This window comes from Anguilla rostrata, chromosome 2, assembly GCF_018555375.3.
Source record: "Anguilla rostrata isolate EN2019 chromosome 2, ASM1855537v3, whole genome shotgun sequence".
Taxonomy (NCBI): domain Eukaryota; kingdom Metazoa; phylum Chordata; class Actinopteri; order Anguilliformes; family Anguillidae; genus Anguilla; species Anguilla rostrata.
This window is the reverse complement of record NC_057934.1, coordinates 16,361,378-16,389,301: the sequence shown is the minus strand read 5'-3', so window position 1 is coordinate 16,389,301 and position 27,924 is coordinate 16,361,378. Positions and strand designations below refer to the sequence as shown.

Sequence of the window (27,924 nt, the reverse complement as noted above, 5' to 3'; positions counted from 1 at the left end):
ACAGTACCAATCCCAGACTTTTAACAAGGTGTTAAATTGGCTAATTGGTGAATGTATGGACACATGGTTACCCTGTGTCCAAGGCCTTAGGATAAAGGTACATTTGAAGTGGAGCGATTCAACCAGCGGGCACAAGGACCATGCGACAAGCAATGGGAACTACCATTCCATTTATTGCCTCCCTGCTCATTCAATGATTGCTCTCTCTAGAAGCAACACACACGACTAGCTGAAGAAAGACCTCAATTTCAAGGGAGAATTATTTCAAAGCTATATAAAATGGTTCGCAGTGAAAGGCAGCAAAGAGAGGTTAAATCCGAAGATGTATTTTTGGAGTCAGAGAGTTCCATGGATCAGCAAGATGTTTGCGACATGTCTAGTTGCCCTTTCAATGACGTCTTCAACTCCAATGACTCTGCTATGGACCAGATCGACACTTTTTTGAAAAATGTGCAAGTTTTGCTGGAAGCAGCGAGTTATATTGAAAATAATGAAAAGAAAGATGGAAGTAAGTCAGTTTGTATGTCGTGGACGCGATTGTTTTATTTGTCCCAAGAATACAGAAATACCTTTGTTAACAGACTCAGACAACAAAGGATTGAGTTGAACGAACTACGTGCAAGTCGGCAGATTGCATGCATGGTTCTAGTCTATTTTATGATATGCGATTATGGTAACATTTTAAAGAAAGTCTTTCTTTAATCACATGAAACGCTTTGGTTTTCTTATTTCTATATTTCCTTCTTGAACACGTTTTAAGAGCTGTTTACTTAGGTATTGCAATGCATTTGTGCGATTACAGCGTGACAAATTGCAGTTTCTGAGATCTGGAAGTAAAAGATATGTGAACAACAAAACCATAACCTTTTCTTGTATATTGGCACACTGACATGCAAATTAAGCCTAAAAGTCAATAAACAGTCATCTAACTTCAGATTATGGTCAATGTCAAGACATTGCCGTCACTACTAACACAAATCAACTAATAGGCAATAGAACGCATCCCTATAGACAACTGCCTTTCTATTTAAATAGCTAGCTAGCATGATGCAATAAAAGTACAATTATTCTGAATACAGGTTCCATACATGATCTATAAACCAGGCGTGCTCATGCACGGTTTGATAAAATAGTCTAATGACAACCTAAACGTAACCTCGTGATTCAGTTTAAGGGCATTTTCTTATTGGGTCAAATAGAAATACCGCTGTGTCTAATCATCGCACACAACAGAGGTTCACAATAGAAGGCCTTTGTATGCTACTGTAAAAGTGTCGACGACGGCCGTCGGATCACTTGTAAAGTTATTAAAATAACTATCTAAGTTTATAAAATGCATAATTCAACGTTTAAAGCGTGGTGGAGTTTCATGATTGAGGACATCAAGCCGAATTACTCCCGCTGCTGTCATTTTTGTATTCATAGAAAAATGTTGATGCAGGCTATTGCTATTCTTCTGCATATTTAAGTAAATCATCTTTAAAAATCTGGACTGGGCTGTATAAGTGTGCCACGCATTAATCGAGTGGAAGCAGCCTACCAGAGGAGCAACGATCCCCTATGTTTAGGGGTTATTCACTCCCTTGATTAAATGCACACGAAATTGTTTCACTATGTGTTAACATGTACATAACTATATGCAAAAAATAACGCCATATTGTTTGAACAAATTTAGTTAACATGTTTGCGGTGTAGTGTACGCACATGGACAGTGTCAGATAAATTGGGGAAGTGTTTCTCCAATACGACCACACTCTTAAGTGTTTAGTTTATGTACATCTCATGTAGACTATCTAGATAACGTACATGGGTTTGTTGATTTTCAATATTTCCCATTTACCACCATACATGAAGCCGATGGGGGAAATGGTAGGATTTCTGTTCGTCACAAATGCGGGGTTTTCTTCACCATAAGAAATTATGCATGCCGGATAGTTCATTTTTAAGTCCGAGCCACATATAAAACATCACTACAGCATATTGAATTGTGTGTACGCTTCCGGGTATTTTAAAGTACTCACATGGTTTCCACATGGAGCAAAGCCTCTCGTTATGATTGGATTAAGGAGAGTTGGTTGGCTGTACTTAACTACACAATTCTCCAATCAAGTGTCTCAGTTTTTGGGGACGTCATATGTTGCTGGGCCTGGCTTTAGATGTCCAGAAAAACATGACCGTTTTCAGATTTGTGGGATGTGTAGGCTTTAGGCAAAGCTTCAACTAAATCGAAAGTAGTGGTCTCGAAAACAAAGAACACTTCGTCCATTGCTGGGTTCTTTCTAGAATTTATGGTTATATTTTCCTTTACTATACAATATTATTGCATGTACACATGCAATGTATTATGACGCCTTTTCTGATTTACCGATGCTCTGTTCAATTTTTTTTTAACCAGTGATTAACGTGACGTTTGTAAAATGGTTTAATGCCGTTTTTATTTATTTGTACTGTTTAATGAACTACAGTGTTAGTTCCGTAAACTAGTTAAAGTGGATATGATATTACTAATGTGAAGAATTAGGTTTTATTTTCGTCTTACGAAAAGGGAAGTGACTCTATATCCCATAAACCTTTGCGTTGGGGGTAGTCTCCTCCCCTCAGCTGTGAAGCCAAGTAAACAAACTGGGGGAGGAGTAGTAACAAGCAGCAGGGACTTTGCAGGCTCTGGGCTTTCGGGGGAATTTTTATATCGTTTATATCAGTTTTATACAATTTATAGTATTCTGTTTCCTAAGAATTTGTAATACTTTGCTATCCTGATCTTCATTACATTGAATTTTTAAGACAGCTTTGGCTGAACGAGTTAGCTCTAAGCTGGCTAACGTCTGCTAAGACATACTTCGGTATTTCGGTAGCAAGTGACAGTCAGTTAACAAGCTGTACGAAAAATAGCTAGATAAAGGACTAAAGTTACCTCTGAAGCAATACTGTATGAAAAACTATTGTTGACATTTTAATCGGAGAGTTTGAACAGCAATATTTCTATAAAACATTGCCAGCAACCTAGCTACATCCAGGATGACGGCAGTGCAGCTTATTAATATCCAGAGGTTATTGGAAGCTGCGGAATATCTTGAAAGGAGGGAGCGAGGTATGTAGTTTGCTAATATTACTCGATAGAGAATGACATTGTCTCGGTATTGATTCATTTTCAATCAATACATTGTTTGCAAATCAAAGTTGTCTATTTTTCCCAAATGTGTTTGTTTTAGAAGAGAGCCTTCATGATATCAGTCCTCACGATATGAGCTAACAGCTAGTTAGCAAGTAGGACGGAGTCGCAAGTAGTGTTTTTATGTTCTTTATTTCTTTCTTTATTTGTTTTTATTTTAAGTATAACATTGTTATTAAATACGGCTGCAAGGGTGCATAGATCATCGACACCTAGCTCGACTAACTACAGTTTTTTTTCTTCACCAGAATGTGAACACGGGTATGCTTCGACGTTTCCATCAGTTCAAAACACGAACTATCAGAGACAAAGGAAATTTCGAAATAAAAAGTTTAACAACAATAACAACAACAACCACAACAGGTAAGCAAAGCTAACGTCGTGCCACTTGTGTAGTGATTTTTGTATTTTTCTCACTCTCTGGTTCCGTGTATGAAAAGCCAGCGAACGTTAGGGACGTTAGACTATAGTAAGTTATTGCTTAGATGCGTAAAAATCTAATTAGTAGGCTAGACTAGTGTACAGTGTGTATCATTAATGTTAAGTCCGATGCTTTTCAGCAACATGAATGCTGGTCATATGTGGTTACATTATTGATATTAATGGCAACCTGTCGAAGATGAGGAGGGACTTGCAACGACATGTTTTTGAAATTAGCTGCTAGCTAGCTAACATTAGCACACCTATTCACCGATAACTTAAATGACATCATGTGGTAAATGTATGGAAAACGCTTCCCGTTAAAATGGCTTGGGTGTGAATATTGGAACCTAGACCTATTAAATGTATCAACGATGTCACTGAACATAATTACATGTCAAATATACAATTTATTATACAGATTCTGGTTTAAATGGCGAGCTATTCGCTTCTCGGTTTGGGGGAGGGGGAAGTCTCAGCAGCTCGAGCTTTCATCAGCTGATTGTCAAACTGACTGCAGCACTGAGGTTAGGGACCGTGTGCCATTGCCAAGCTCTTCTCTGTTTACGAAAAACAATATTTAATGTATTTTCACACACAAGTAGCAATATATTTGATATGGTTTAACGTACCGAAAGTTTTAAACGATAATAGGTAAATATTATTAATTTCCAGAAAGTACACCTTTACCTTTAAATTACGGTAGCTATTGCAATGCTTGAAAGTATGACGAAATGCGTCGAAGTTTACCCTTATCCCTAGTGAGCCAAACGTTCTTATTTACTGCGAGTGTTCATAGTTAGATAGGTGACTGCATGCGCAACGTTTTGTGCAGCTAAGTGCTAAAGTCGTCGAATAGATGGGTTAGACGATTTGTGCACATGGGATTATGTTATTTCAAGAAACTAACAATCTAGCATTTTCTCTGGTTTGCGCATTATTGGCTGGTGAACGAAAATGGTAGAACATGCGTCCTTTATGTCTCTGCAGTTGTAGCTATCCTTTAAGTCTGTATTCTTCGTTGCATTGTATGTCATTATATAACTTTGGAATAATCGACCGTCATGATGGTGTGATAAATAATTATATGGTTGCGTAGAACGTAATTTAACGTCGATGATATGTGGGTGGAGCGTTCCTGGACCGAGGACTAAACTAAGATTACCTCCACAAGGTCGTGGAGCCAAAGAGTAGGAAACCACCACATTCTGCGACAATATGTTGCATTTTTCTCCTCAGAGTAGTTGCATTGGAAGTATTGATGAGGGCATTCACACTTTAACCCACTGATGCCTTTTAGTCGTTGGACGTAGGTACCGATAAATGTCCTTGTGTTTATTTTTTATGCAAAGATCTTCTGTGTATCTTATTTTTCAAAGCCTTCTTACAAGGTGTGTTTCATTTTACTTATTTATTTATAAAACACAGCAGGCTCATTGAAAGTAAATTAAATTAATCTGGGACCAGAAAGTTTGTATTGTATTGTAAGATCAGTTTAAAAAAAAAAAAAAAAAATTATTTTCTTGGTATGCTTGGCTTTTGCGTTGGGGTGTGTAAGACAAGCCTCTGGCCTGCATTGGTTATTGTATTTCCTCTCTTGCATACCTAATTTTAAATAATTTTGTGCTGGTTTGTAAACTTTGTGTGTGTGTGTTTGTTTGTGTGTGTGTGTGTGTGTGTGTGTGTGTGTGTGTGTGTGCACGTGGTGCAGAAATCACATGCGTGGGTGGTATTTGTATGTCCTGTGCATGCAGGAAATTAACACAGATACGCCAGGAAAAAAAGGAAAGGAAACTGCATGGTTATGCAAACACATCTGTGTTGTTTGTGTGCTCAATCGTGAATTCAGACAGTTGGCGGGTGGCCTTGCTGTCTTCAAGCGCATGTTAGAAGGCAAAATATTTGTTTAAATATGTCTTGAGGCGCATGGAGGGTTATCGCTTCACAGGTGCCTATAAGTGCATCAGTGTACTGGCCTCATGGGTTGGCTTGGAGCCCCGCGTAAGATGTGAACTGATAGCTTTCTGATGCATAGCTTCAGAAACTGGGCTTGAAAGATCATTGTTACTCCTGCTATTAAATGGGCTTTTCATTGTTTTTTTAATTTCAGTTCCTTCTTTGTGGAGCGACTTGCAGAATATCTGTATCTTCCCAGATTTTTACACTTTTATCAGAATCCAGTGGTTATCAACCTCAGGCCTGGGTTCACACTGGTATTCCAACCACAATAGTGAGACCAGAATTTGAACTAGCTAAACGTAAAAAAGAGGTGAAAATGTGTTAACTGATCAATCTAAAGGCCAGGGTGAATCAATAGGCCGCTAATTGGTGAGTGTCGACATCTGACCATTGAAACTAACCATTTGGTAGATAAGACAATGCAATTGATTATGTGCCCAACCTACCGTGTGCTAAGAAGTTTAAGGGAAAAAAATAGAACTTAAACACATGTATTTAACAACCCAAATTAAGCAAAAGATTGGCTATAGCAAAAAAACCAACATGTACGGAAATTCCCAGAACAGAAATCGAGAACAGATGCCATAATCAGTGGCCGTGCATACAACATGGTCTGTTGCCTTTGGTCCAAGGTTACACTGGTCATGTTTTTCCACACGTAATAACATTTTCACAGCATGCAACATTTCATCCTGAATTGGCACACTTGCCAAGCATGGCCTCTAGTACTTTGCACTCATGTGGTCTCAGTTCTTGTTCCTAGGCCATGATACACCGTAACTATTGCAGCAACAGAACAGCATCTGTGTAGTGTTTCACAATGTGTCTTAAGGCATAATAAAATCAGGCACATTTTGATTTTTAATACTGTAGTATTTTAGTTTGTAAATGTGTTTGAAACCCTTAGGCCATATAAAGCCATGCGAATGGTTTTATTTTTGATGGCAGTAGCATATGACAGTCATCTCATATCAGACATGTCTTTGACAAATCAGACATGAATAGTGTAGATGTGTGAAAATTGCCAGTCATAGCCCTAGAACCCTGGCCACACCCAACCTGCAGTACTATTAAAGGACACGCAACATAGGCAAACTATGCACAGCTTGGTTAATTTCAAAACCAAGCCCTTGTGCAGATTTGTATAACCATTTACACTCATTCTGCAAATTTTTGCTCCATTTCTCAAAACGCTTCCCTAGATGCACCCTTGACCATTGCTCTTCACAATTCACAACCTGAAAAGCACCTTCTGCACCTGAAAAGTTTGTTTGACCAATGAATTCATGCTTTCATAGCGTCCATGTTAATACAGGTCTTATCATTCCGGTATAAGAGTAGCTGCTTCCATCTCTGCAGCTTGAGTGCATTTCTGTTGCAGATGTAGAAAAAAAGGAATGCTTGGAAATGTTCCAAAATCCTGTAGGCACATGCCCCCCGTTGCAAAGCACTGGGAAGATTTCAACCTGGGATGTCCTCGATTTAAACGCATTATGTTGTCGGGGCACCTTCAGCAGAGGGTTGTCAGACCTTCCGCATTGTGCCAGTGGAGAGGTCGGTATTAGTAGTCTCTGACGAGTAAAGAAATAAAGGGAAGTGCTGCAGGGACCTATGGGCCGTTAGCCTCCTGCAACACGGAGCTCAGAGTTGGTGTGGAGCTCAGCTTTTTGAGCCATCGGCGAGTGCCTGTTTCCCTCCACCGTGTGGCCATACAAAGAGGCTCTTTGGAGTACGGGTGATTCGCTGTACATTATTAACACCTCTGTAGGCCTCTAGCGGACACTGGCTTGGACTGCGCTGTGTTGCTGGCACGTGCTGCCCGACAGATTCCTTTTTTATTTTATTTTTTGCACACCTGCGGTTTATACAGGTCGATCTGTAGACAAAAAAAACATAGGCTGTAGTTTTTTATTTATTTTTTTAGAGCATATTGGTGGAGCAATATTAGATGAGTCGACAGTTGTTGGAATATACAGTACATCTGAATTTTATTTATTTATTTATTTATTTATTTATTTATTTAATTGTGGAAATTATTTTGCTTTTCTGTAGTAAAAAGCGAAATAGAGTTGGACTGCAATAGAGTATCCTGCTAACATGACCCTCTTTCACTCTCTTTCCCCCCCCTCCCCCTCCCTCTCTCCCCTCATAGGTCCACACACAACGAGCTGGAGAAGAACAGGTGAGTCGTCTTTATTTTCCTCAAAAGTGTCTCATCGTGGGTGGGATGTATCACAGTGCGACCACGCTCCTTTTCTAAAAGTGAAAGTGCACCTTCAGGTCAACTTTGGCTTGGACAGAAAAGAACGGCAGCAGTACACAGGGCCGGGGTGTCTTTTCTTCCAGGGTTATCTCCACAGCAGCAGCTTATTTAAACTGAAAGTAAGATGTGACCTAGTTTTGCGAATATAAGGGCATTCCCTCTCCCCCAACCCCCCCAACCGGCCGCTCTGCCATTGGGTCACGCTGCCGCACCGCCGTTGCTAAGGTTTCGGGTGACAGTGCAAGGGGGTATGGGTGCTAGACAGAAGCGAAACCGAGCCAATGGTTCAGATGTTTCAGTGCGTGTCGATTATATAATGCGGGGCGCAGCCAGCTTCGATACAGACGAGCAGAAATGCACCACTTTTAACCAGCCAGAATACTTTACTTGTCACCGGACAGGATTTAATTTGTGACTTAATTTGAAACAGTCCTGTGCGCCAAGTGCTTTGTGTGCAGAAGTTCACCATTCTTGGTATTTTGCAAGTAAAGAAGCTAATGGCTCTGATAAGCAATTTTGCACATTGCAGCCATTTTTTCAGTGGTCTAGTAATTACAGTGCGTGGCAGACATGTCGGCTCAAAGTTTAATAGCAACATAAGGGTGGTGGGGATGATGGTGCTTTCCTGTGCTAACCTGGACTCAGCTATGAAATGTTCTCTTCAAACGCATTTTAGGGCCTGCCTCAGCGTCTGTAATTACAGAGCAGCGAGCTGTCCATTCAGAAACCGCCTCTTAAGTGACCAGGCCTCAGGCTGTGCTTCACGAGGATTTCTTAGACATACAAATCTGGCTTATATTGGTCTTCGTGTAACTGGGGGCCACATGCCCACTAGAAGTAATAAGTTGCTTGTCAGTGTTTGCATTAAGCATCATGCAAATGGGTTTTGACACCATGCACCCACGCTGGCAGGTTTTTCGCAGATGACGCCCACGTCGTTCGCGGCGCTTACGGGCGCGTAGGTTTCGCGGCCGAGTTCGGTCGAGCTCCGAAGTTTGAACGTGCAAACGTCACGTCACGCAGCATCTTAGGAAGGGGGAACAAAAAGGAACTACCCAGCGCCCTGTATGCCAAAGTAGTGGCTTGGTTTGGTGAATTTTGGTCAACCTCAAAATAAATGTCGTCGATACATTTGTTAGCCATCTATCAAGCCTGTTCTGCAATTGTAACATCTTAAAAAAAAAATAGATACCTTTGAGAGACCTTGGTTAGTTTCGTTTTCTCACTAACTGCACAGCAATTCCTCTACTAATGATGAAAGCACTATATTGTTGTTGTGAAGGTGTGCTAGGGTGACTGAAAGACATGGGAGGGGATGTTGCTAATGGTGTATTGGCGAAACAGTTTCAGTACGCATTCTTGGGTGTTTCCTTGACAAACAAGATTGTCCACATTTGAATCTATTTTGCGTTGTTTTTATTTTTCCCTAATGCCGCTTTGGCGTCGAGCCACGCACGCGAATGTGAATGTGATTTTCAGACGCGGCTGCACATTGTATCTGATTTAGCGGCAGTTGGCGCCTGAGTGGCGTATTGCCCCTATGAGGCTCAGTTCTGGAGCCGTCCGTGACTATCGGCACCTGGATCGGAGTCAGGTGACCGTTTTGCGGTTGGGCTGAAGAGGCCTGATGCAGATGAAAGAGCTTCTGCCACATTCCGCACGCTCGCACGACATCAGAGACCACAGGAAGATAAAAGCGCTGGTTCTTCAAAATGTCATTTTGTTCACGGAAACCTACTGAGTATTCCTAGCCAGGTTGAATCACTAACGAGACCAAAGTAAAGGAAAACTTGTGGTACGGGATCTCTGCTGATGTCATGATGGCGTTTTATTTATGTATTTATTGATTTGTTTGTTGGACCGATGCTCTCGTTCAGCCTGACGCACAGAGCATTAGAAGTTACAGTGTTTGGCACAAAGGGAAAACCAGTAAATGCAGTGCTAATGAAGTCCATTACGGGGCAGTGGAAATGCAATACGACGCACACCGTGTAGCTAGCCACCAACTCTGAGCCGTCTTATCCAATTAAAAAAGGTGGATTTCATTTATTTGTGTCACGCATTGCTTCTAAAGAATGTGAGGGGAATTCACCACAGCCATAGACCAGAAAATTCTGTCGCTCGAATCCAGCTCATTCACTGCAAAAACCAAAAAATAAGCCAGTCTTAATAAGTATTTTAGTCTTATATTTAGACTTAATATCTTACTAAGGGAACTAGATGAGGTGCCAATGAAGTGAGACAGTTTTACTAATTTAAAGATTTGCCATTGAGGTAAAACCGTTTCGCTTGTCAGGCAAAAACACAAAAACAAGCTAATAGTTTGTACTTGAGAGAAAAAATAAGATTTTTTACAAGTCTCATTACAAGACTAAAACACTTCTTAAAACATGTTTTCGCAGTCTTTAAGGTGTTTAAGTGGTTCAGATAAATCTTTTTTTTTATTATTATTTTTTTTTTTGAGCAGTGGCCTTCATACAGACAGGTTTCAGGAAGTGCACGTGATTGGAGGATGTGGGCGTGGGTGTGTTTTGGCTTTGCTGCGACCAGCTGTTCAAACCCCGGCCTCCTTCCTCCCCTCCGCCCTCGGCAGCCACACGGTCCCTTCTGCAGACCGGAAGCGGATTAAAGGGCGGTGGAGGCGGCGCGCTCTGTGAACGGCACTGCGGGGCTGACTTTACACAGCGCCGCGTAGCACGCTGTTATAATGGGACAGAAGGCTTCTATAAGCCCTTCCCAGACGTGTCCTGTTTCTCCGGTCGGGATCGTTTGCTCTGGTCTGTACTGACCTGCGCTCGGTATCTGCAAGGAGAAAAGGAGGCAAAATGGCATACCGTGTGTGGCGCTGTTCAAAGCTTTAATTGAAATGCATTGTGCGTGTGTGTGTGTTTACAGTGGACCGAAGGACCACAGTGTGCTTATTCAGGTGCCTCACATTGAAAGGCTAAGATGTTGTGTAAAGCACCACCCCCCCTTTATTTGTAAATGTGTCAATTCTGGTTTTATACTGGATGGGGACCGGCACGTTATCCCAGTGGCTATCTGCCCCCCCCCCCCCCCATTTTCCCCACAACAATCTTCTCCGGCAGTTCCTTTTGTTGAGTCAAGCTTTCCCTCGGGACAACTTAACAAACGGCCAGAAAGGCCTTACAATGAAGTCCCTCGCTTAACAGGAGGATAAAAGACACATGAAAGGCGGGGCAGTTGATGGAAGGATCGGTCGAGCAGGATGTTTTTCGCGACCGCCGCCGCACAGCGCGTGCTTGTTGGTCGTAAATCTTCGCCCCTCCGCGGAGCGGAATGGCGGCCTCGCTGTTCGCCAGCGTCCGGACCGCACGGCGACGAGGTGCTGTGCCGCTGGTTAGCGCGCGGCTACTTTCCCTCCGCCCCGTTGTCCTTTATCCGGAGCCTCTGGCGCATGTCACGGTATGTGTTTTGGCTATGCTGTCATTAGAGCGTGTTCAAGGGAGGGGCGGAGCCCTTGGCGCTTGCGGCTGTCACCTCCGCTCTCTCGCGGACCGGAGGCGCCCACGTAGGGTGGGATGGGAGGAGGCGGGGCTCTGGTGGCTCCGCCCCCGTTCCTTGAACGCGCTCGAACGACGGCGCGGCCTCGGCCGGGGTGACCCTGGAGCCGTTGGCTCCGGGCAACGTGACTCCCGCGTGAGCTTTTCTTGGCTCCGAAAAGCAGCTTACTGCGCTTGATCTTTGGTGTGACGGGCGCACGTGCCACGGCGCGTTTCCGCGGCAGCGAGCGCGGCTAATCCGCCCGAGCCGGCCGGCGCCTCGGTCCGGGGCCCCCGACCATGACACGCGAACACGCAAGACGTGCCACCACCGCTTGGCCTTTCGCATGTCTGATAAAACCTGACTGGGGTGAGGACGCTGCTAAGATGGAGCTCTTTACTTTAGGGCTGATCTGTTCTCCCTGGTGCTTAGCAGAGCTCTCTCTGCACTGTGCACCAGACCGGTCAGCGTATGTGTTGTGGACTTGAGATAAGGTGCATGTCCAACTGCACGCCGAGCAGTTCTGCAGCTGTTGCACTTCCAGGTTGTCATCGGTCGGTGTTGACCTATGAGGACGCCCAGTTATGCGTGATCGCTTTCTGAACTCGCGACCGCGGTTTAGAGGGTCACATGCTCCGCAGCGTTGACTGGCCTGCCTGTCCTTAGGCGCTCAGCCGAGGAGGGGTTTAACACATTAGAGCTACGCCTCCTCCAGTTCCAAAGTCGTTTAGTTTTACTCGCCGTGCGTCGCCGTCAAATTATCGACAAAAAAATCCACCATTGCGATGCCAGTATGTCAGAAGTATAAATAATGGTACTGTAACTATAATGAGAGGAGAAAAACTAATGTGTGTGCATTTCAATGTTTCAATGTTATGAAGTGTAATGTAAGAATTGTTTCTGCTAGTTTCTTCGCATGTATCGATGTCTAGTGTGGATTGTTCATAAGGTAGTTGGTAGCTGCTGAACCAAAATGGCGTATGGGACTGGTGTGTTACCATAGATGCAGTATGATAGTCTGCTGCAGGGCTAATCAAGGACAGAATGAGTGGTTCCTAGCATAGCAGGAGTTTAAAATAACACGCTCCTCCATCCAAATAGATTCTTTTTTAAAAATCGCTGGGGCATTACCGCAAGTCAAGTCCACCATTGCATTTCGATTAAATTAATATGGTCTCTACCATCAAGAACTATATTTTGTTAATTGTGCACAATCAAGTTATATGTAAGTAAGAATTATTTCTGCTATTTCTTTGCATGTACGATACTTGTGTGAATATGTTAAATAAGTATTCGAGCTTCTGAAAAAAGGCGTATCTTTACCATTATATGAATCTCATACTTCTGATTTCATTATCATAGATTTCCTGTTGTTAGTAATAGCTGTCTTTCCCCGGCCTTTTATTCTGAACAATGATGGATTTCTCAGTATTACCAGCCCCTACAATAATGTTGCATCACCCCAGTCAACCATGTTTCCAATTCAGAATACAACTCGCCTCTAATTGGGGAAGGATAAACTGCTGAGTTTAAAGGTTATATTTTTTGTATGATCAACATATCCTGTGAAAAGAGTACAGACCGAACCCTCCAATTATTTTCCACCAAGTATCGTCCTCTTATCCAATGCGAGATATAGCCAATATCTCGGCAGTCACAGAACTCCATTGTTGAAAAAACTAATACGAGTCAGAGACGCATTTTTAGTTTGGTCAACTTAATTCATCATTACAATGAACCTGACCTTTGTACTTGGTACCAAAACAACATTATGAAATGACAGCATTTGCTTTTTCGATATATGGAAAATATCGTATATATACAGATGTGTGGCGCCAGCATACTGAAAATGGTCCCTGTTCAAATAAACAATTTGCTCTGTTTTGAAGGTAAATTTTGTAATTGAAAATATTTCTGAGCTGTAGCTGTTTATTTAATTTTACAGCACAATTTGAACGAATGGCTTCCTGGTTGAGCGCTAAATGAGGTAGGAGAATGTCTGACGGTATTGAGTCAGACAAAAGAAATTTAGGTTTTGGTCTTATAAAGATATTTTGACAGTAAGAAAAACACAATTACGCCAGCCTTATCCTTTACTGAGCAACACCAAAGATGGCTACCCTCACTGTAGTATCAGATATAGCTGCGACGTTAACGTTTATCTATGTTGAGGTCAACACTAAAATATTTGTTTTTATTTTATGGCTTGGGCCTGTTTCCTCATACAAAACTGACTTAAGCGATCTTACCCATTGAGATACCAGGCCCAAGCGTTTATCTGCACAGAACTTTCAGCCTTGTTTAAGCATGTTGTGATGGTCCAATCACAATGCTCCCTGTCCGTTTGCCACGCCCCCTCCCCCTCCCCTACACTTCAACGCCCATTACTGGGAGTGTGAGATGGACGGCTCAGTGGGCCACTGCCATATCAGAGTATATGAAAAGTGCACTGGCGTAGGCCTACGTCTGGGGTTAGTTTGTGTGTCAGGACAGAAGTTTAATCCAAAGCCCGTGTGACCCTTGGTTAATGAAGAGGTGGATCCTCGCGTTCAGCGAAGGGTCACAGGCTCACGCAGTGCCGATGCAGGGGTCACATGACGCTCTCCCATGAGCCTTTGTGTCTCGGGACGCCCCACCCGGCCTCTCCTGCGAGTGCGTCTGAGCGGGGCGCGGGCGCTGGCAGCGTGGGCTCTGCTGCGGAGCACGTTATATCCCCTGCACGTGTGAGCTAATCCGTGTGTTCGCTCTCTCACTCACTGGGCCCGGCTCCCACACAGCTGCTGGCCCTCTTCTGGCTGCACTCAGTCTCTCTCTCTCATTCTCTTTCTATCATTCCCTCACTCTTGCTCTTTCTCCATGTCTTTCTCGTTCTTTCTCTCTGGCTCTCTCCTGTTCTCTTTCATTCTCTCGCCCTCTCACTTTCTTGCTCTTTCTCTTTCTCTCTTTGTCTGTCTCTCTTGCTTCCTCTCGCTCTTTGTCTCTCGCGCGCTCTCTCTCTCTGTCTCTCTCGCTGTCACACTCGTGCTTCTCTCTTAACTCGCTCGTTCTCATTCACTCACTCAGACTCATCTCTCGATCACTCTCGCACGCTCACTCTCGCAGACTCTCCGTCACCCCCCCACCCCCCGGCACGTTGCCGCGGAAGCGTCTTCGCCACCGAGACGGAGGCAAGTCGATGGAAAAGGGTGGCTTCCGCGGCAATTTATATAAAACCAGTTATTACGCTCATCGCTCAATATCGCTCCTGCTCCTCTCTGTGTCCAGATGCGCAGCATGTGAATATGAATCGGGGGGTGTCTCCCGGACCGCTTACGCTTTTGATGGCTTTTTAATGAACCCGCTTCTTGGCGGCGGAGGATGTGTCGTTCATCATCAGCCGACGGTAATTGCGGTGAGGCTGCGCGGTGCGAAACCGATCCGAGAGTGCAGCCCCGCCCTGCGCTCGCCAAAACGAAACCTCCACACAAGCCTTTGCAGACATGTTGTCACATGTTGTCACGTCTTCTCGCGTAAAAAAGGATGTAATTCACACTAATAGGAATACTACACAGTGTAGTGTACTACGCAGTGTAGTATTCCTATTAGGTCAGTTTTGCCATTTGTTAGCAGCAAGTATGAATAACGCTATTGAAAATATCCTCAGAAATATGGTTTGGAAAAGGCTTTTTTCCAAGAAATGCACCGCAGATTCGCACTACCAAGGATTTCGATACAAAGCTATTTGCAGAATTACTGTGTATTAGACCGACTGAAAGGTGGATTGTTTTGCTTTTTTTCCTAGAGCGAGAACTTACGTTGCGCAACCTTTTCCTGTGGTTCAGACGAAGGTTGCCTCGAGGTTAAGTTCATTTAGTCGTGAAACCGCTCATTCCCCCCCCCGAAGACAGCCCTCGCCTTGCCGACCCTTATTGATGAAGATTACGCGGGACTCTGTATCTGCTAATGGGCCTCTGCTTCTCTCGTGAGTCCATAATGGGGGGGGGGGGGCGGTGCTTTTTTTTCGCCCTGGCGGAGTCCGGAGGTTAAGTTTGGCTTAACCCCCGCGAATGGAATGCAAGCTCGCGGGCCTGAGATGGATTTCCCCCCCCCGGTGGCCTGACAGGGGTGGATGTGTACTCGGGGCTCTTGGGTCAGGTGGGAAAACACTCGCTACTGCTCAGGCAGGCCACGTGCAACGGAAGAGAGTTCGCGAAAGGAGATGCATGTCGCTAAGTATCATTCGTATGTTACACGAATGCATACACTGGCTCGAATGCTGTGCTCGATTATTATGAGCTTTTATTTATTTTATTTTTTTTAAATGGCCTTGGAGAGTCGGGGTGGGGGTGTGGGAGTTGTTGGGGTGGGGGTGGGAGGACAAGCGCATTAACCTGCGGCGTGGTCCACTGCACCGCGGCCGAGCCATGTGACCTGCGAGCGCTCGGCCGTCATGTGAGGCGGGATGGGAACGCTGCATCCGCTAACACCGGTGCACGGGGAGGGCGTGGCGGTTCTCAGTCGCAAAACGGAGAAAGACGCTACCTCAGTGTGAACAGCGACTATAGGCAGAATGTGTCGCTGAGTTGTGTCTGTATGCCTTTATCCTCTATCCTTTCGCTGGATGGGTGAAGCTATAGGTGTATGTTTGTTCTCCCGTCAGTGTTGCTGTGACTTAGACTGAACATATCTTTCAGTTGCAGTATGAAAGTTTACTCTGAAAATATGTCAACAGCATAGCTCTAGATCCAGTATCTCTAGATCACTGGAATAGTTTTCTTGTTTTTTTTTTTTGGGAGGGGGGACGGGGGCAGATGCACTCTCTGAACTCTCTGAAGTGTTGCTACTCTGGAAAAATTACAACCCGAAGAATTCTACCATTGTTCTGATGAATGCCCATGGGTACTCTCTCTATACAAAGCACAATTATACATTTTTTTTCTGCCTGTTTACTTGGTATAATTCATGTTTGTCTGAAATATACCTCCCAACAGAGGGGGTAAAAAAAATATAATTACATAAACAACTTTTGGTCACGGCCTGCTGAAATGTTCTCACAATGCCTTTATGTCCCCCCCCCACCCCCGCCCCATTTGTTTTTGTACGAACTCCTAAGAGGCCCAATACTGCTGAAAAGCCAAGGGGCGGAAAATTGCACCTTGTACAAGAGAAGTGCTGATTTTGGTTTCAGAAGCGCACGCATGAACACCCTGTAATGGTGCCTCCAAATCCTTGGCTGTGCTGAGAGCAACAAATAGATTTATTCGCAGAAGACCGCTTATTACGCTGTCTGGAGAGCCTTAATGTATGGGCTCCCATTTTCATGTGGAAATTTGTAAGTAGGTTGGACAGAGATTGTTTGAACGTGGAAAGTGTGCCTAGTATATTGTTATTAGATGGCAAATCTCGGCACTTATCATGCATAGTCTTTTGGGACTATGATGATATGACTGATTTATACTACTTTTTGTTGCAGAATACAATGTGGGGTAAACTTATCTCATGCCACTTTGCCAGATTGATTAGTTTACTGTGTAATCAGGACTTCAGTCAGTTTCTACACAGATTTCTTCCCAGTACCATTCAGCTTTGACCGAAATCATTGTATAAGAAGGTTTGCATACAATATAAATGAAGAAACTCTGTAGGTATACCTTTGTTGAAAGTTTGTAAATGAAATGTGTTGTCTATATATAGCCTACGCTAAGGCTGGTGCGAGCGCTAGTTCTCAGACTTCAGCCTCAGCAGGAAGGACACTCCTAGGCATTGTGGGTAGGGAATAACAAAAGTGTCGAAGCCGCGCGTTCGCGGAGCCGTGGTTCTTTTCAAAGGCTGCCCCCCCCCCCCTCTCGGAAGACGCTAAAGAGCGGAACCCATGCTAAAGAGCGAATGGCGCTGGACAAAGGATCCGCGCTTTTGAGCGCCGCGCTAATGGGCCCCGCTCCGGCCTTCGGCCAACAGGCCCGCCGAGCCGAGCCGCTCCGGGGGAGCCAGCGCGTCAGCCACAGCCACTCTGCCCAAGCGCATTCCTGAGAGGGAGGGAGGGAGGGAGGGAGGGAGGGAGGGAGGAGACTGGAGACGGGGAGAGGAAGAGAGAGTATGGGAGATTGGCATATTTTTGTTTAATAGTCAAATTGCTATGAACGTAATTGTTGTAGCAATATATAAAGGCCCTGGTTTGAAAGTGTTTTGTAGCTGTGACTCTTTCTGCGTGTTGTTCTGTGGCCAAAACCTCTGCGCCGGCGGTGTTTAGCGGTGTCCTCCGAGCCTGAGAGCTGTGGGGATGTCGGGGAGAGGGAGAGGGACAGCGGGGAGGAGAGCGAGGGTTCGAGCGCGGTCGGGGTCGGGCCGGGCGCCTGAGCGGCCGCGTGCTACGCCTCGGGCCTCGCTTCGTCTGCGGGGGAAAAGGGCGTGTGACGGGCGGGGCTGAACCCCGGGCGGCCCCACACCTCCACCTCCGCCACCAACAGCTACAACCACAACCACATCCACAGCAGCCGTACTGTCACCCCCTCCGTCCCTCGCACACCCACATCAGAGAGAGACGCTGCTTCATTCTGGGGTTAAGCAGCCAGGTTTGTGCCATCGGTCCCCTGGCTGCGCAGAATTGTCCCATCGGGGCTTCCGTAGAATACGCAGGTCAGCAGATGGACCTTAGGACCGGGCCTTCCAATGCCTCTCATTGAGCGCTCGCTGTAGCAGGAAGCTACAAAACCTCTCGGTAAAGCTACCGAGCGCTAATTGTGGTGAAAATAGACTTTCCATCGACCCGCTACCGAAATAGCGCCTGCGCGTTCCCTGGAATAGCCGGATTGTTAGCGAGATTAGCGGCGTCGCGGGTGGTGGCCGGCCTGCAGGGTCACCCTTCTCCGCGGCCTCCTTTATTCTCCGCTATGCACGTGAAGGAGCCAAGATAGTCTTCAGATTTTACAGATGCATAACTCCTGGTTGATTTTACAGACTCGTGTAGAAGGGAAGGCCAAAGTATAAAGCAGTGTCTTGGGTTAATTATGTTTTGAGATGGTATCTTTGGTGAAAACGTACATAAACCCTTGAACAAAATCTCAGTTTTTGCTTAGAGATATTTTCACATTGCACGTAATAATGCTACAGGCTATTGCTGTTTGTTTGTTTTTTTAAAGCTGTAAGCGTAAAGGAAACTCCTCCCTTTCCCCTTCCTTGCACTTTGTGACCTTAATATCTCGTGTGTCTTTACGCGGTGGGGCTCGGTCCGCAGCCACGCCGACAGCGAAACAAGATTTTTCAGGCATTCGGTCGCGTTCGAAGCATCATGTGAGCTCGGGCTATAAACAGTGGTGTAATCTGCCACAGATGGACACGCAGTCACAGAGTTGGGTGGTGTTTGAGTGCTATTCATAGAGAGAGAGAGAAGGATCTCTCTCTCTCTCTCTCTCTCTCTCTCTCTGCTGGAAAGCCGCAGATGGTGAGGGGACAGTTTTTCTTTTATTTTTTTTAAGCGGAACTGGGATGGTGTGGAATCTGTGCCTGTATGCTGTTTGGTCTGCGAGGTCTTTCAGCGCTGAAATGCAGAGTGCAGAAACCTAGTTTCCCCTGCATTGAGGGCTCTCTTTTTACACATTAAGATCTCTGCGCATTGCACGCCGATGTGAGATATGGTTATTAAAACAACATTTTAGAATTGACCAGTAATAATCGTGACTTTAAAAAACAGTACACTAAATATACACAGTGACACATGCCATTAATTTATCAAGATACTCCGGTATATGCAGTAACACGTATAATTTCTTTATTTTAAGCATTTTTTTGTTTTAATAGAATAAATGCTTAAAACATTCCTTTGTCTTAATATAATTATTTACTGGAGGGAGGTATTGGTTGTATTATGCATAATTAAAATTTAAATTAGCACTTTGTCAAATTTGCCCTCAACTGAATGGTACCTAGGCTGTGTAGACTGGTACACTGTGGCAGATAACAAAGGCAGTCAATGGGCCTACTCTGACGCCCTGGGCCTTGAGCTTTTATCTTACACAGAGACCTGCGTGCCAGTGTCTGCGTCACAAAGCACAACATGAAATAAAGAAGAAAACATCCTTCCCATGATTCTCTGCGATCATGTATCAGTGGGGAATTTGATGTAAACAACAAGACGACGCCTGGACATGTCTCTGTAGCCAGGGATAAAAAATGAAGAAAGAGAAGCTCGGTTATCAGATTGTGGCGTGCGTCTGCACGTGTGTGTGTGTGGTCGGGTGTTTTCTGAAGTAAAGAGAAGGGGGGGGTGGAGACTGAGAAGAGAAAGCAGGCTGTGGTTGAAGTGTTTGAGGTCTGGTGTTCTTTCTCTCCTATTGTGGCGAACGGCAGGGGAGGTTATTGGTGGGTTATCAGCCAGAGATAGCAAGCCGTTTTATCAGCGAGGTGGAGGAGGAGGAGGAGTGCGTTCTGGCACCGGAGCGCGGGTGACGGCGGCTCCGGTGGTGACAGATGGGCGGGGCGTGAGCAGTCACAGCAGACGCCTGCTGGAGCGAGCGGAGGGCGCAGACTGCGTGGCCCCGCCCCCCTCCCCCCCCACCCCTTCCCGCAGGACAGCAGCAGACTCTTTTAGGATCCCCCCCCCCCCTCTCCTCAGGAAAGGGGACTCCGGCAGTAAAGAGCAGGGGCATCCCTGCCGGTGCTCTCTTGGTGTGGGGCAGCTCTGGAATCTGAGCAGATAAGCACTAGCCTGGGCCCCTGAGTGCAGATGGATCCCATACGGATCCACAGCGCCATTATTCTTACTCTGGTGACCGAAGCTCGATCGCCAGATACCCGCTGAACACATCACCCGCATGACAACCGGAATAAGCAGCGTCCACCATGAGGGCAGGCCGTGTGGTCAGGCTCCTTTCTTCCTTATTTCTTTCTGTTCTTCTTTCTTTGCGTCTTTAACTTTCTTTATGTCTGTCTTTTGTTTTTTGTTCTTCTTTCTTTCGTTTTCTTTTGTTCAGACTTTCTTTCTTTCTCTTTCTGTTTCTGTCTTCCTGCATAGGATTGCAAAACATCCGTGTCGTGGTGCTATGATGTTTACAATGTATGATGGTGGAAAGTTTTTTTTTCTTCTTCTTCTTTGTTGGTTTTGTTTTGAGTCTGTTGCGTTTCTCGTGAAGTGACGTGACCTCAGTGGAAGCCAGTCGCGTGAGTCTCGTTCTCGCGGTCGCTGAATTTTCTGTGTTTGCGTCCGCAGGCGAGCTCACCTCCGGCTGTGTCTGGAGCGATTGAAGGCACTTATACCCCTGGGACCCGACTGCAATCGGCACACCACGCTGGGACTGCTCAACAAAGCCAAATCGCACATTAAGGTACTGCCACATGACCCTCAAAAAGACACTGCTTAAAAACATGATGTGCCACATGACCCTCAGACAAGGCCTCAAAACACATATCCTTTTCCACCATCTCTGCCCAGAATGTCCATTTATCTTGATAGCGATTCACTAGAACCTTTTCGGATGTGCATTGCGTCAAATTGAAAGGCAAACAAATTATATTTACATTGAATTTGGATGAACTATGACTTTAAGATGCTGTCTGACCCTCAAAAGAGACCGTAGATAATACATATATGACAGTACTTCCTCAAGAGAGACTGTAGTGTTAATGAGAGCGCTATTCCCAGAGACCGAAATGGCCTCGTGACAGGAGCATAAGGACAGGCACACTGGGGTGTGCTCTGCCTGTGACGCTGGCAAACAGCACTCCCTGCAGTGCTGGTCGAGTGCTCTGCCCCCTCCCGCACACACACGCCCACACACACACACGTGCACACACACATGGACACATGCACAGATAGACACACACACACGCATGCCCACACATACACACACACACACACACACACACATGCACAGATACACACATACGCATGCCCACACAGACACACACGCACAGACACACACACACACACCCACACACCCACACGCACACACAGACACACACACCCCCCATGCACCCACACACAAACACTTGCACACCCCCACACACAGACACGTGCACGCACACATTCACACACACAAGGTGCCCTTTTTATCTGCTTTCAGAGGGAGGAGTATCTCACGCTGGTCTTTGATGAAGAGCTTAAATCTGTCGTGCGCTACCTCGCAGGAAACGTGCTTGCTCATTGATGGATGTTTGATGGACAAACATCGATCAATAATGCACTTTCTTTAGCTCGTTCTAGCTGGCTGTGAGTAACCGTGCTCGAGACATTAGAGGCCGTTGTAAGGAGCGGCAGTGCTTCGTCGGCGGGTGACGAAGCCCTGCAATGGCGCAGGTGCGGTTGTAAATGCATGCACGTGATTGATCGACATGAACCTGCCCAACCAATGGCGTGTCTTCACTCTGTAAGTGCCCCGAGAAGGATGTTCAGGGTCATCCACTGGAAGCGTTATTCAGTAGTAAAGTACTCTGGAATGGGCGAATCTGGCTAATATTTGACGGGAAGGAACGTGGGCACCAGTGACAAGCCGAGCTCTGCCCACTGCTGCTCCGTACCCTCGCATTAAAAACACCCAGATTCGCGAAACCCATTTCACTTCACACTTGGCATTCAGACAAACACAGAGAATCACTCTGCTACAAAAGAGCACTGGTATATCTGCAGCTATTTATAGTGGTATCCAGTGATAATGAATAATGGAACATGAGTAGATGCTAGCACGTGCCCCACCCTTTGCTCTGTGCTGCAAAAGGGAGAAAAATATCTCGTGCGTAATTTTTTACATTTCGAAAAATACATGCACGCACTTGAAGAAATGCTTTATTTGTATTAACACGGTTTATATCCACTGCATACACATCTTTAAAACTGTGTTTTAAGTATGATAGATTATTAGTTATTTGACTCTGCAGAACATCGCTGAAATATCATTAGTTATGGAAAAACAACAGTTCTGATCTTTAAAATCGAGGGTTTTGATTTGAATCTCTGAAATCGAGTGTTTTGAATCGTGTAAGGTCAAGTTGGGACATTCCACAGCTGACGAAAAGACTGGCGACAGTCTGGTGCTGAGACACTTGAATCCCAGCTCTGCAGGGCTTAGCGTTAGGACAGAGTGAAATTGGCTGTCCAAACGCACCCTGAGGAACGACACTGCTCCTTCATATTGATCAGACCACATGGACATTTAGTATAAGCGTTGCTATGGTTTTACCTTGCAATTTTCAAAGCTACAGGGACGTTATATGTGGGCGTGGATATAGGCAGTAAGTCCCAGAAATATAAACGGGTTATACGGTCCTCACAGAACCAATGCAAAGCGTTTAAATTTCGATATTATCTTTTTGGTCCCTAATGAAAATTATGCCACTGAAGTCAATGACTGCTTTCGTGTAAACATGTCAATCACAATTTTTGTACTGCCCTTTCAAAATCTAGCGGACTGTTTGTTTTTTTTCCCCCCCTGCTGGCATGCTGTGCTTGTAGAGAAAATCATCTCAATTTCACAATGTCTGTCAAGTTGACAGGATCTGTAACTTCATCCGTGACGAAAACACAGCCTATCAGTAATGTATACCGTATTGTAACGGAGAGCGATAAGTGGTTGTGCTCTCTCCTGAATACGCCAACAATACTGAATAAATGTGTTATATGGAATGTGGGTGGAGAAGATGATGAGTGCAGCGGATTGGTCCAGAGGGAGATTGACTGGCTACCCATCTCCCTCAATGGCACGCTGGGGGAGAACTGACTGTGATTCATACGCTCTCAGCCTGACAGAAACCCTGACACAGAAAGATGGACAAGTGGTCTGAAGACTTGGGGTGGTAGTTTGATCATGGTGTCCTTTGAATATGCAGGGGACCTCTTGTAATCATGTGACATGATGTTTAACATCATGCTCTCAAACCTCTAGTTTTGTAATTTGCTTTACTGTTCAGTACAGAACCTACTAGAAAACTGGACATAAAAGCTTGAGTGTGAACTTGGAACATTAGCAATATAGCTTCCCTTAGCTTTTTACTTACTCTCTCTCACACACACACACACACACAACAACATTCAGGCTAAATGGCTAAATCATGTTGGCTGAATGAAAGGTCAATATTTGCCTTCTGAAACCAATATAATTCTGGTCTGCTTATGTCTACAATGTACAAACAAATTTGCAGATTAATTCAGTTTCATTTTAAGTTCACTAGGGTGTGTGTGGCAAGCAAGGAATTTTTAAACTGCAGATCTGAAAGTAGCCATAATCTCAGTGCTCTTAATGTAAATGTTGAGAATTTGTCCTCATAAAAGCTGTTTGAGGTGATCTTTTTTTTTGTAATTTGGCCTCTGAAGATTTCTCTTGTAATTGTAGAAACTTGAAGAAGCGGACCGGAAGAGCCAGCACCAGCTGGAGCACTTGGAGCGAGAACAGCGCCACCTACAGCGCCAGCTGGACCAGCTGCGAATGTCCGGTACGGGAGATGGAGAGAGGATACGAACGGATAGCGTAGACTCCACCCTGTGCTCCGACCGCTCCGACTCGGACCAAGGTGAGCTCAGCGTCCCGCAGTCCCTGGCATTCACAGTCTCTGACACTGAGTGCGTCCCATAGTCACTGACTACGTTCCCACAGTCGGTAACAACGTCTCCACAATCACTGACCGACAATGTCCCCACAATCACTGGCTGGGTCCCCATAGTCACTGACACCGTTCCCAAAGTCAACAACAATGTCCCCACGATCACTGACTCTGACACCGTCCTCGTAGGCACTGAAATTGTTCCACAGTCACTAACACTGTCCCCACAATCACCGACCGACAGCATCCCCACAATCACTGACACTGTTCCCACAGTCTCTAACGCCTGTACCCTAAATCACCGAACGTCTGCGTCCCCATAGTCACTCAGATTGTTCCACAGGAACTAACACTGTCCCCACAATCGCTGAATCTGTCAGTGTCCCCAAAATCACTGAGACTATTCCCACAGTCACTAACAGTGGCCCACAGTCACTGACACTGTTCCCAGTCACTAACTGTCCCCACAATCACTGAGTATTTTCATAGTCACGCACACAGTTCCCACAGTCACTAACACTGTCCCCACGATCACTAACAATGACCTCATTCATCACCCTTTTCTCACTCCGTTTTCCTATGTCACGTACTCTGTGGCACGCCCCTTCGCTCACTCTCTCTCTCCCCCTCTCTGTGTGCCTGTGCAGAGGAGATCGAGGTGGACGTGGAAAGCACCGAGTTCTCCCATGGAGAGCTGGACAGCGTGAGCACGGCCAGCACCAGCGACCTGGACGACCACAGTAGCCTGCAGAGCACGGCGAGCGACGAGGGCTACTCCAGCTGCAGCGTCAAACTGGCCTTCTCCTCCTAGAGCCTCCCTCCTCCCGCTCCCCCCGGGGGGCCTCGGAGCCACGCCCAACCACACCTGCCCGCCCGCGCGCGGGGCGACCAGAACACCACCCGACCGCAGGCCCGACGCCGTCGCGGCTCTAGCAGCACAAACCCATCCTTAGATTCCGCAACCTTCCGCTTGCTCCACGTTCGTTTCTTAGCAGCACCGGGGGGGAAGGAGAGGAAGGGGCAGAGGAGGGGAGGAGGGGGAGGGGGAGGGGCAATACCAGGAGATTGTAAAAGCAAGAGCTGGCGCTGGGGGGCGGGGGGGTATAAAACGGTAAATATGATTGATGTAGTGGCTCTCGTTCCGAAAAAGGTTTGTTTTGAAGGACTCGAATCGTTCACCGTCTCTCGGCGTAGATGTTTGGTTTCAAAAGCAGCTCGTTTTTATGCCGAACTTATTTAAAGAATATTTATATTTTAAACGGAAATTACACTTCAGACAAATCTGTGAAGAACAAACCTTCATTTTCATAAGGAAATGAAGCACTTTTTGAAGATTTAATTTAGCTGGGAGTTTCTAATGGGGTTTTTCTTTCCTTTTTGATTTTTATTTTTCTCTCTCTCTGTCTGCGTCCGTCTGTACTTGGGTTCTGATCTGGTCAGCCGCGTTTACTCCAGTTCTGCTGAAAAAGGAACAAATTGAAATATTGGACACGTAACCTGTGGGAACACAATTCCACTTTGCCATATCAACATTGTTTTTTTTTGTTTGTTTTTTTTGGCCCTTGAGCATATATTTGTTTTTCTTAATCACAGCTCAACACCACAACTTTGAGTCTGAAATTGGTGCTACATGAAACACACCCAACAGTGCAGACTGAACTGACTCATATAGCAGTCAGTACTGCTATACAAAACGAGGAAAAGGCATATCCCATTAACATGGGTATTTGGTGCATTGTAATTGTGGAATCGGATTTTTGATTTCTGCAAGCAGCTATACCGTTAACTATTCTGAACTTCCCTACATTATAGCAGACCTTTGCACCGGCATGGTAAATCTTTCTTCTGTGTCCCTCCTAGCAGTAAGTCAGAAGCAATAACACTCATAGTCATTTGTCTTGACAATTTTGGCTCATTTCTTTTCTGTGGCACACATCTGTGGCCGTCCAAAAGCATAGCAGACTTGCTTGTTTTGTATATACTTGCAATAGTTCGATAAATTAAGATAAAGGAAAAATTTTTAAAAAGGAGAAAAAAAACGGTAGTACCCATGGATAGAAATATCGCCTCTGTTGCTGTTTGTCTTGTGTTTTGTGCATTTTAAATTATATTTTTTTGAAAAAGAAAAAAAAAATGTATTCTCTTCAGAGTGGCAGTCTTTGTGGCATGGACAGTGTTACTTGGTTCATTTTGCTGGCTGAAAAGTTCAAAAGTTTCCATTCCGTAGTTGCCGTAAAAGGAAACGTTACGCTTTAGTTCAAGACACAATGGAGAACTATATTGGTCATCGGACCCTACAGAAAAAAAAGAATAAATTTTTAAAAAATTAATAAAATTAAAAAAAAAAAAAAAAAAAAAAATGGAGGACTTCTGTTGATAAATGCTAAGTTTGAGTGGCTCTCTTATTTATTAGATTGTTTTCAGAGCTGAAAAGCATTCCACTAGTATCGCAAGGCTGAGGCTGAGGCTGAGGTGACCGGGTCTTGTCGCTGATAACCTTTAAGCTCCCCTCGACTTGAGGTTTCCCCAAATTGCACTTCCAAGGTCTAGCTTTCCTTCGTCTGTTTTTGTTTATTTTAAAGAGACTATCCAGTGTATTCTTTTATGAAAGATACTATTAACAAATGGATTGGGTTACCTTTTTGTCGTTAAAAAGAAAGAAAAAAAAAGTATTTATTTGAATTCTCATCCCTTTCACAGACTGACAAGGAAAATGAGGCATACTTTTTCCTCTGTTGGTTTTAGTCTTACTTTATGCTTAAATTGCATTCTTTATTTTCAAAATTGGTTAAAGTATTTGAGGAAAGAAATGATTGTGCAGCCATTTTTTTCTTGTTATGATGGACACATGAAATGTAATCTTCCCGTGCGTATACCTATTGCCAGAGAACTAAAGCATGCTGTTTTCTGTATCCTCCCAAACCAGGTGCAGTTGGGCATCTGGTGGTAACGTGCGTACAATAAAGGACTCCCTGTTAATACTTAAACCTGGCTAATGTGCAGGGTACAGCCCTCTAACATTGTCAGTTGGCCTTGTGAAGGGTGTGGAAATGGACTGAAAATAAGAGGGCAGTAGTCATGTACTAGATACAGCAGAGGTCTGAAAAATAAGTGTTTTTAACAAGGCTATTTTTGGCCAGTTTATGAAAATGGGTTACAATATTTTCTGGACCATTTTTTTTTTTTTTAAGTAAAAAAAAATAAAAATAAAATCAGACCCAATTACAAATTAACCCTGATTAATGCCCTCTTCCAAGGTCCTTTTTTCGACAAATCACCAAACCGTGTCTTACAGCACACCACCAGAGTCCACTCCTGCAAGGGTCGATTACGTTTTTTTTGTTGCTCCACGTCCATGTTTTGGTATTTTGTATGTTTTCTTTCTTTTTCTCTTTTTTTTTTTTTCTTTCTCTCGTATAAGTGCACTATGAAAAGATCCACATTTAAGAAGCAGTGTTTCCAATTCCACATGGATGTGTTCGGTCTGTGTCCTGGGGCCCATCGTGCCGTGCGATTGCGGAGGACCGGCGACGTTATTACTTCGTGTAGATATTGGTTTTAAAAGACACTGGCAAGGGAGAATGGGTCGACGAATAAAGCTTTTCCACCCGACTTCCTGCAGAGCTTGTGGCAGTCCTTTGTAAACACACACATCCTGGTTTAGCCTATAAGTTGAAATGGTAACGCTTAACAAAACACCAAGACACCAAACGGCAAAAAACCTAACTCACGAACCCTTCGTTTATGTAGAAGCATTGCTGAATTTATGGAAGCTTCCAGAACCACTGGTTATGTCGGTTTCACCATGTTCGCCCCACACGTAAAATGCATTGCATATGCACATTTGGAGAAACTATAATTCTGTCATGATCATTCCAAAACAGGCAGTTTAGTTACATTTGAACTACAGCACGGAAAATTGTTGGTGTCAAAACAGAAAGTGGCGTTACTTACACTGATCATGTCTGTCAAGAAGCAAGTTTATGAAACTCATCACGCATAATGGGAGGAACTAGCATGTATTGTCATTCAGGTACATGAACCAATCAATAGGCAATCCTTTCTTGTAGTAAACCCCACAAAATGAGGGGTTTAATAG

At 44.8% G+C, this 27,924-nt stretch overlaps 1 protein-coding gene across 5 annotated transcripts; it reads left to right on the top strand.

Annotated features, from left to right (window-relative positions):
• Positions 1–146: 146 nt before the first annotated feature.
• mxi1 (max interactor 1, dimerization protein) lies at positions 147–27,437 on the top strand. Of its 5 annotated transcripts, none has more exons than XM_064320797.1 (6): positions 147–508; positions 3,421–3,535; positions 7,704–7,733; positions 20,503–20,617; positions 23,618–23,795; positions 24,473–27,437. In XM_064320797.1, the coding sequence occupies exons 1-6, from the start codon at positions 280–282 to the stop codon at positions 24,634–24,636; spliced, it is 831 nt and encodes a 276-aa protein (XP_064176867.1). In that variant the 5' UTR covers positions 147–279; the 3' UTR covers positions 24,637–27,437. The 5 variants fall into 5 exon arrangements, with proteins under 5 accessions (XP_064176867.1, XP_064176868.1, XP_064176871.1 ...); XM_064320798.1 differs by lacking the exon at positions 147–508 and adding an exon at positions 2,230–3,091; XM_064320801.1 differs by lacking the exons at positions 147–508; positions 3,421–3,535 and adding an exon at positions 4,161–4,246.
• Positions 27,438–27,924: the final 487 nt, after the last annotated feature.